The sequence below is a fragment of the Equus quagga genome, chromosome 9 (genome assembly GCF_021613505.1).
Source record: "Equus quagga isolate Etosha38 chromosome 9, UCLA_HA_Equagga_1.0, whole genome shotgun sequence".
NCBI classification, from domain to species: domain Eukaryota; kingdom Metazoa; phylum Chordata; class Mammalia; order Perissodactyla; family Equidae; genus Equus; species Equus quagga.
In genome coordinates, this window is record NC_060275.1 from 121,181,691 (window position 1) to 121,191,642 (window position 9,952).

Below are 9,952 nucleotides of genomic sequence, written 5' to 3' on the forward strand. Positions count from 1 at the left end.
CCCACCTTGCTGTTCATGCTAATCCTACCAGACACGGTCCTGCCCTCAGCATAGAGAGGCCATGAGCCTGCCAGAGAGACCGGGCTGCAGGATGAGAAACAGGCCCCAGGTAGGGAAGGAGGGGGTGGTGTGGAGATGCCAATGCAGGGGGGCTGGCCAGGCAGTGGGCAGCGTCCCTGGGCCCCAGGAAAGGGGGGGACACCATATGCAAACACCACCTGGGGTTCTATATTGGCTGTGGCATAGCACAAAGTCCCTGAGATTTCTGCACATCTGGTTGCTTCATTTGTAAAACGGGAAAATTACTATGAATGTAATTCTCAATTATTCCACAAGGATAACAGTACATTTCATCTTAAAAGGACTTCAAAGCTCTTTATTTTTTAATACAAAATGCAAGTTGACAACGAAATGTTGGCTTTTAAGGCATTTTGGCTGAATTTAGTTTTTTAGTTCTTTGAAGGTGCTCGATAAAAAGTGTGCATGACTGATGTTAAGCCCCATCAGCCCAGACTGGTTCCTCACGCTGAAATACAGTTCAGCTAGCAGTAAGGGTTTTGTCCATTCTGGGCCATGGCTAGATCAGAAAAGATTGCATCAACTTGAAAAAACCTCGTGTAGTCTTAACTACACCAAACCTAACTTTTCTACATCGGTCCTTCGTGAAGACCTGGAGTGACCAAGGGGCACACGCAGACGAGCTTGGGGCATGCTTGGCCAACGGATGCCTGTGTGTCTCTGCACCCATATTTAAGGCTCTTTTGGAGAACGACTGATAAGCATTGTTTCTTGCTGAATTTATCTGGAAAACCTTTTGGCAGGAAAGAGAAGTGCTCCGGAAATATGTCAGCTCAATCAGATGGGTGACTTCTCAAGTAAAAGAGAAAAACTCACCCCGTTTTTCGTTCATGCCACTGTTCAACTGAACCCAAACAACCACCTTCAAAAGCAGAGCAAGTTCCCTTTGCCTGAATCTAGCTGCTTGGCGGGTGTCTGCCTGGCATCCTGTCTTCAGCTGGCGCACCCGGCCTCCTCGCCCTGCCCCATGTGTGTTTCCAACAGAGAAACAAATAATTCTGGATGATCTCTTGAGGGAAGCCTCAAACTAATTTTTCTAAGTTGTAGATCTGATGACAGATTCCACCTGAATCACCAATTACATGCTTTTTACACTTTCAGATTACATTCCAACAAAAATAAAAGAGGGCTAGGTACAAAACAACGTGGGAATATGACATTGTACATTTGTACTACTGGCTTAAAAATGTTCCCTGAGCGCCTGGTGAGCAGGACCCCCAGGCCACCGCTGTGACTGCAGCTGAGAAGAAAGTCAGGAGTCAGTCTGACTTGGGTTCTTCACAGCAGGAATCTGAGGAAGCTCCCTCGCGGACTGGCAGTGTTTGTCTGCTTGATGGTGCCTTGAAGGCAGCTGGTACCCAGGTCCTAATTTCGTTTTAACCATTCAGGTATGAAGCCGCAGGTGACGGTGTTAATGTAAGCACAGAAACACTTTTAAATTACACACAATTCCTGTGCCTTTCCTAAAGGACCTCGTGATTTAGACTTGATAAACAAATAGCAAGCAATAGGATATATTGGAGTATACGAGGAAGCCATTGGTGGAAAGCTAATTCGGCCTGATCTTATTTTTCCAAAAGGACCTGATGTGGCCGTTGAGCACGCACTGTGTATCTGCTTTAAGCATTTGCTGTGTCCCAAAGACAAGAACAAATGGCCTTAAGATAATGATGCAACTTCTCCCACATTGGCATCTCCTTAAGGATAAGCATCTTTCCCTAGGCCAGGAATTGATTGCTGTGCTCACCTGTGACCACCCAGCTCCAAACAACAGACCTGCTCCCTGCTGTGTCCATGGAAACAGCAGACTGGCTACCTGCTGTGTGAATAGCTGTGCTGTGCAGGCTAGGCAATCTCGTGACTGTTGTAAAAGGGACATTTCTATCACATGTGATGTATGTTACGTATTCCAAGATGGTATGTAACCACTCTGTACACCCCACTTCTTTGGTGCCCTTCCTTCCTTGGGGAAGGAAGGCCCCAGGCTATATGGTCCTTAGATCTGGCTCATAATGAACTCACCTCAATTTTGATTTATAGATTGCTTATGGATTATTTGTGTCAACAGACTTAATCTTTAGTTTGAGTGGGACAGACGATGACTGCTGACAGTGGGCTGAGGTTGTTTGGTAGTCGGTGTTGACTGGAGTGAGGTTGTCTGGGAATCAGTGCTGGGCCTGGGTTGAAGCACCTTGTTTTCCCAGAAGGAGGGTGGAGCGAAGGCTTCGAGTTTGCAGAAGTTCTGCTGGGAAAGCTCTACAGGAGCATCTCCTGAGGCTGTACTGGAGTGCAGGAATGGAGAAGTAAATGGAGGTGTGGTTAAGCACAATTTAAGGTATTTTATGGGAAAATGCAAACTCAATATACATAATAAGAGCAACAAAATAGTTATTCTAATAAGAAACCTGTGATGTAAGTACTTGGAGTACTAAATAGCGCATCTCATGGCCTCCCTGCCCGGGAAAGTCACCACTGAGCTGGTCCACCAAGTACAATGGCCCCAGGCAAAGGCAGGCCCACAGGTGGAGCTCCCAGTGGTGGCCAGGCTCAGTTCGGGAGCTGGGACCCGGCCGAGCCCTGATGAGTAGGCTGGTGTGTGAGGGCAGAGGGTGTGTCCATGTCTGCTGGGTGGGCCCCCGCTGGCTCCACATGGCAGTTCTGCTAGTAGCTCACTGGGTGCTGTGTAGCCAGCACGCCTGCACAGCCTGGCTCTGGGAGGGAGGTCAGCAGATGCTCGGTCTATGAGCGTTCCCCACCCACAGGGGGGACCACGCCTACTGCTTAGAACACAGTCTCCAGGAAGCAGTGATACCCAAGTCATAGGCTGGTGACCCTGTCCAGGATTTCCCAGACAATTTGGGTTTTCACTTGAGGTCTGGGCATTACCTTTCTTTTCCCCCTCAAAGTATTCGAATTCGGACAATAGATGATACCACCGCTCTACTTATAAGATGTGGGTTTCCTCGAGCCCATAGGTTCTCAGCTCAGGTAACCACAGGTTTATTACCCTGAATTTTTTGACTTCTCTCCCCACTGGCCTCTTTCGAGTGGCGGGTGGGAGGTGAGTGGGGAGGAAGGTGCGTGAAAGTAGAGGTGAGTGAGGGTGTTTTTTTTGCAGTTTCCAGTTAAACTGTTTAAACCAAATCAGGATATTTTAAACATGCACTTAATCAAGACCGTATTGGAGTGCTGTCACTGCTGGGGACACCCGTCGGTCCCGTGGGCTCAGGAAGTTCTGATGACACACTAGGAAATTATTTGACCTCTGAGCCCTTTCAGGTCAGTGTTTCAACTGCAGAAGGCATGACCAGGTTTGCTGAATTCTCACAAGGACAGGCAGGAATTCTGCAAATAATGGCAGTAAATCTAGAGTGAGGGTGGGAACGCAGTGCAGAGGTGTGTGTCCATGAGCAATCTGCAGGGATTTAAAAACAATGGCCTGCATACAGGGAAAACCGGGACCAGATGTGTGGGGTTGGAACGTGCACCCGGGTCCTCTGGCAGCGCTGTGCGAAGCCCCTCTCCTCCCGGGTGGGGTCGCTGTTCTCCTTCCTCACTTGCTATGTTTTACTGACAGTGTTTGAATTCAAGATGCAAAACAACACTTAGGGAGCACTTACTGTGTGCTAGACACCATTCTGAGCACTTTGTAATGCTCTCATCCTCCCATTCCACTGATGGTGAGGTTGAGGGGTTGCCTGGCTGCCCACTCAGTGAGAAGCCAGAACTGAACCCAGGCCACTGGGCCACACAGCCTGCACCCCACCACGGAGCCCACTGCCTCCGCGCCACGCTGCCCGACATCTCCCTCCAGCCAGGGACAGAGCCCAGGGCTCTCAGCAGCTCATCCCAAGGCCTTCACTCTCCAGAGGAAGCCAGGCGGGAGGACACTCACCTGAAGGCCCGCAGCTACCTCCAGGTCGAAGCCTTTCTACCACACCAGGCTTCTCCCTGGACAATGAAGGGAGGCCATCCTTCTCCTGGCAGCCCTTTCCACTCACCTAAAATGCAGGCATCTCTTCTCTTCTGCTCTGGGCACCATCGTCCCCACCCCAGAACACCACCCCAGGCACATTCACTATGCCCAGCGGGTCTTGTCAGCCTCTCTCTAGAACTGTCCTGGATTTGCTTTGACTACATCACCCTCAGACAGATAAAGTTTCCCAGAATCGGCTGGAACCTGGCTGTTGCAATCCCACGGGGCAGGCCCTGCACCTGTGTGGCCCACGAAAGGCTGGGACCAGGTGGGGTGTGTGTGTGAGTGTGTATGTGTGAAAGTGGGATTTAGAAGGGTGGGGTGGGGGTTGCCACTATGTGACAAGTGTTTGGGAAGTCCCTACTGTGTGCCATGATGCACTATTCCAGGCAGCAGAGAAGCAAGGGGAAGGAAACAAAGCTGGTGCTGCCTGGGGAGATGGCACAAGGTGGTGTCAGTTCAGACCCTCCTATGGAGATCCTCCTAGGAAGAGACTCAGCAGGACAGGGCTGGGGGCTGCAGGCAGGACGACCAGGGAGCTTTTGGAGGGTGATGCCTACCAGGGTTGGGGGTCCCCAAGTCGGGGAGGTGCAGGTGGGTGCGGCTTCTCCAGGGGAGGTCACATACTCGTTACCTGGCTGACTTGAATGAGTCTAGTGCAGAACTTCAAATTCATACACATCCAAAATTGTTGTTGGCATTAGATTTAATCCCCATCCTAGGTCTCAGAAACATAAGTAGTATTAAAGTCACGTAAAAGAAATTCACCACTAAGTATTTTTTGCACAGCCTGGTTTTCTCACTGTTGGTGAGAATTCTGAAGGGTCAGACACTTGTCTGAAAGCATCTGAAAGCTCTGTCTGTGAGAATTCGGGCCCAGGTGTGGACTGAGACACCTGCAAAGGTGTCCTGATGTCAGGACAGAGGCAGCTTTCAACTTAGGGACATCCTGCCAAACGATGAACTAGGCTTCCTTTCAAGAAGCATCTACGCGTCCATTTTCAAATGGGCCCTTCATGGTGCTCCAGGAGGTAGGTGGGACACGCATCGTTCCTATAAACCAGGAATAGGTTGAAGCTCAGAGAAGCCAAACTACTACCCGAAGGCTCACAGCCGATAGAGGGTGGATGTGGGTGTGCATCCAGTCTCCAAGCCCCCAGGCCTGTTCTCTGGGCAATGGGTCAGCGTCTGGAGCCTCTTCCCCACTCCACGGGCACCTGCCCTCCTGGGCCCCCTTGTAGGGTAAATGGTAACTGCGGGATGCCTTCTGCTCATGGGACCCCGGATTCCCAAGGTGCCCCAGGATCAACATGTGCAGGACGGGTCTCACACCACTCAACCTGACCCTCCATCCCCCCACCTCCCTCACCCCAGCCTCCTCCTCTTCACTCCCCACCCCCTCGAAAGTGTGCTGGGCTCTTGGGTCAGACCAGCAGTCATCCTGGGCTCCTTCTCAGCTGGACAAGTGGGCACTGGCTTGTACACAGCTGCTTAGGGCCAGGTCCTGCCAGGAGTGGAGGAATGAAGTTGCGGAAGCCAAAGTCCCTGCCCCAGGGAGCTGCCCACAAAGAGCGGGGCACAGAAGCCTAGCTGATAGGGAGAGGTGTGGACACTGAGCAGAGGCACCACCTGAGGGGAAAACCACAGCTGCTGCTCCGCGGGAGACGGGCGGCAAGTGTGGCAGCCCCACTTCTCATCATCTGCAGGTGGGAGCCGGTAGGCTCTGAGTGACTGCACTTCTGTTCCAGCACAGAGAGAGGACATGTCAGTTGTGTCTGGAAGGATGGACGTGGTGGCATGTGACCTCGGCTTGAATGATTCTCTTAAACAACACGGAGATCTGGGAATATGGGGTCTCTGGCATTTGGCTGGATGATACAACCTGTAAACACACATCTCAAAGGGCCTTGGGGCAAATTCAGGGCTGACTTGACTTCCTTAGCCTGGCTGTACAAGCAGTAACCAGGTGAGACCACCAGCTGGCTTGAGATCTAACAATGCCACAGACACAGAGGGAGGTCGCATTTCACAAAGGCAACTTCAGACTAGACCCGCTCAGGCCCCTCCACTGGGATGGAATGACAAGGACTGTCCTGCTAACCATAGGTTACCTGGCACCCGGGTGCAAGAGCCACCGGGAAGGTCAGGGCCTGGTCTCTGCAGCCCTCCGGGACAGTCCACTTGTGTCCCAACCCAGGCCGCCCTTGCACATTTGCAAACTAGACCCATCACAGGGTGATTACAACGGGGTGTGGCCTCAGCAGCAGAAGTGGGTTCACTGTCTTGGTGGCAGCCGCCAGGCACTGCGAATACAGATATGGTTTCCTCATGAAGGGAACCGACCTGCTGCCAAGCAGCTCAGAATTGGAACGTGTGTCACTGAGAGCAGACAGTGACCTCGAAAGTCCCCTGGCCCGGATCCTGCGGATCTGAGGCAGAGTCAGGGAAACCAGAGCCAAACCTCACCTCTGTCCACTTCAAAATCTCTTCACGTGGAGCTGAGAAGCCTGCCTAACACGCAGCTGGCTCAACATAGCCATTTCGTGAGCTGATAATTATGCACAGTTTCAACTACTTCTAACCGAATATTTTAATTATATGTCTTAATTCTTAATTACACACCTGAAAGTACCAACTAAACCTTTTAAGTAAAAATGCTGTTGGGTAATAGGAGCAGAGAGTAATTACTGCACCAAACGTTCTTTAATCTCCTTCCCCAGGGAAAGGGAAAGACAAACCCAGCACACCTTGACATTCACATGAAGAAATACGGGACAGACTCCATCACACTTTTCCAAACCTGAAATGACTGTCTTGTTTTACCAGGCAATGTTCATTATTTAAATCAACTGACATTCCAACATAAAAGTCAATCCTGGTATCTTTTAGGTAAAAATTCTTTGTGTTCCAGAACCATACTCATGGGCCTGTCCCACCAGTTTTGAGCTAATGAATAAATCAGGTGCGTTCTCGTTGTTGGCAACAATTTCACAGGCGTGCTTTTGTCCTCCGCCCCCTCCCCCTGCACTCCCTTCAGACCCGAGGAATGCAAATCTGCCTTGAAAAGCAGCATATTTTTCTTATAAATATTCATGAGGCTAAAGGAAAAGTTTGCTAAACTGGTCTCCAAGTGACGGAAAAGTCAGGGCTTCCTCTCCCTCCCGCAGCAACCGCCCGGGACCCCCTGCCCCGCCACCTGCGGGTCCCCTACCTTGGCGCCCGTGCCGTCCGCGGTGCTGAGAGGCCTGCTGGCGCCGCCTTTGTCCCGACCTGGGAGGAAACCGCCCCGAGGCCGCTGTCCGTGCGCGACGCCCTCCCAGCCTCCGCCTGCCGAGCCAGGGCTGGGGTGGGCCCTCCCCGGGCTCCGGGGCGGAGATGGAGGGCGGCGGGGCGTGGGGGGGATGGAGAGGCTCCCCTCCCGGAGGCTCGGGGACGGGGATGGAGGGGTCTCACCTCCGGGAGGCGCAGGGGCGCAGGTGCCTCCGGCCGCGCTCTCACCTGGGCGGCGACCGGGGGGCGGGGGCGGGGCGCCGGGCTCCTCCCTCGCGGGGCGGCGGGGCGTCTGCTCTCATTTTTGTTCTCAGGAAGCCTCGGGGACCTGCCATTTTGTTCTCAGACCAGTAGCTGCGGCGCTGCACCTGATTTCCGCCGGTGTAGACTATGGGACTCTGACGTCCCCCGGTGTAGACAGATTCACATCTCATTTTCACCGGTGTAGACAGGTCCCCGATTTTAGCTAGTATAGACAGACTGGTGAAGACAGTTGGACCCTGATTTCCACTGGTGTAGACGGACCAGCCTCTTCTTCCTCTCCAAGTGAGCACAATGGCTGACGGGATGCTCTCTGCCCAATAAATAGGAACTGCTGAGTCCTCAGGGCCTTGTCTGAGAAGCAGGGGTTGAGCAAGAGAGGCCCACTTTCCCCTCCGTGAGGGGTCAGGCACCCAGGAGTTGAACAGGCTCTGGCCGGGTTTATGCAGGATTCCCCAAAACAAAGTATCCCGCACCCCAGTCAATAACGACTTCCCTGTAGCCAGGCAGTCGGAGGGTTCTTGCTGGTGGAGGGCCTGAGAGCCTGCTTTGTGCTGGGAATGCAGCTGGGGTCTCAGAAGAACCTGCCCTATCCGGGGGGGGGTCTCCCAGCAGAGCCCCATCTGGGGAGTTTCAAAGAAGAACCCGCCCAGCCTTCAGGTCTGTCAAGCCGAGCTGCGTCCTGTCTAGAAACCTGGACACTGACTGGCTTGTCCCACCCACCGCGGGCCAGACGTGCGCCTTTGGGGTGATGTGCAGTGTGCAGTGATGCAGGGAAGTGAAGTGTTAGAGCTGAAATGCTCTTGACCACAGGTTACAGAGTGAATGAAGGTGAGGGGTGGCAGGGATGAGTTCTGCCTCCTGACTCAGCACAAGGCCTCTTTGAATTCCTCTGGTTGTTTTCTCTGGTTGGACCCTCCAGCCCCACCCATCTCAGTGATGGGGCTGAGGTGTTGCTCAGTGTCTGTGGCTCCTGAGGCCCCCACGCACCCTTGCCTCGTCCTCCTCTCACCTGCCCTCCCCATGGGAGTCCTGCCCATCATGCTCTAGTAATAGGATCCATGCTTTATAAGCCTGTGTGGTCCCACAGCACCTGCCAGGACAGAAGTAAGAAGTTGGCACAGCTGCAGAGCAGGAGGCTTTTTTTCTGCTTGTCTCTTCCAGATTCCAGGAGCTGACCTCAGGGGAGGTCAGCAGTGGCTGGGACAACTGGTCAGGTGAGCCCTGGACTCTCACTCTTACTGGAGACTTTGGGGCCTAGAGTGGAGCCCATCCCTGCCACATCTCTGTTGTGCGGAGGGAAAGCTGGGCCTGCACAGGCAGAGCCCGGGAGTTCTCTGTGTGCTGTTTCTGGCCACAATTTCTAAGGACCTGGTTCCTTCTTTGCTGTGTATCCATAGATTCAGGTATGTTTTCTAAGACATTTTTCTGAAAACTTGTGCTACTGAGATGGCTTGACTTAGTCAAAAGGTACTTATAGTCACCTACTTTTGACCAGTCACTGCATGGCCCCTGGCAGGCCCCTAAGGGACCTGACATTCTCGTGGAGGGAGACAGGCGATAAACCAGTGAGCAGAGAACATAAATCTGAATAAAGCAGGTGGTCAAGGCAGGTCTCTCTGGCAGAGGAGACAGCACAGGGACCAGAAGAAAGTGAGAGAGGGAGCTGCTTGTGATTTCCAGGTTGAAGGAGCCGTCTGTGCAAACGCCCTGAGGTGGGAAAGGATCTGGTGTGCTTGAGGAAGCCTGGTGTCCTTAGGAGCCCAGTGGACGAGGGCTTCCACCAAGGAGACAAGGGTGGAAAGGCTGCAGGGATAAGTAGTTCATGGTGATGAGTTCTGTCTTATCCTGAGTGTCATGGGAAGCCGTTGTGGACAGCTTGTGGAAAGGAAGTGACATGGTCTGATTTACATTCCAAACATCTCCTGTGGCTGCTGTGTGGAGACCACAGCTGGTCCAGGCGTGGAGACCAGTCAGGAAGCAACTGCCACAACTTGGTGAGAGTGATGGGGGTTGGATCCAGGTGGGAATGACAGAGGTTGTGAGAAATAGCCAAAGCAGGATCTACTCAGAGCAGAGAGAGCTGAGAGGAAGAGCTGACAGCCAGGAGGACAGAGGCAGGCACTGGGAACCAGCTGATCACGGCCCTGCCAACCCCTCTAGCACACCCTCCTGCAGGCAGAAGCTGGAGACTGCAAACCCACACGTCTCAGACCCCTTGCATCTGAGATTAGAGACGGGCCAGGTGTTGCTGAGACGTGCACCACACACACCACAGGAGGTCGTGGCTGTCACAGCACACTGGCGGGGGAGGTCTTTGGTTCATCTGGGGCAGTTCAGGCCCTGTCCCTGGCAGCACTGATGCTG

General features: G+C 53.0%; 1 protein-coding gene across 1 annotated transcript in view; it reads right to left on the reverse strand.

Moving 5' to 3' along the window:
• The window catches only part of PLEKHG4B (pleckstrin homology and RhoGEF domain containing G4B), a gene marked incomplete at its 5' end in the record, with an annotated part of 70,155 nt that extends 62,603 nt beyond the window's left edge, over positions 1-7,552 (reverse strand). The window contains 1 exon segment of the mRNA XM_046671222.1: positions 7,266-7,552. Coding sequence (XP_046527178.1) covers positions 7,266-7,552 — 287 coding nt within the window.
• Between the last annotated feature and the right edge of the window lie 2,400 nt (positions 7,553-9,952).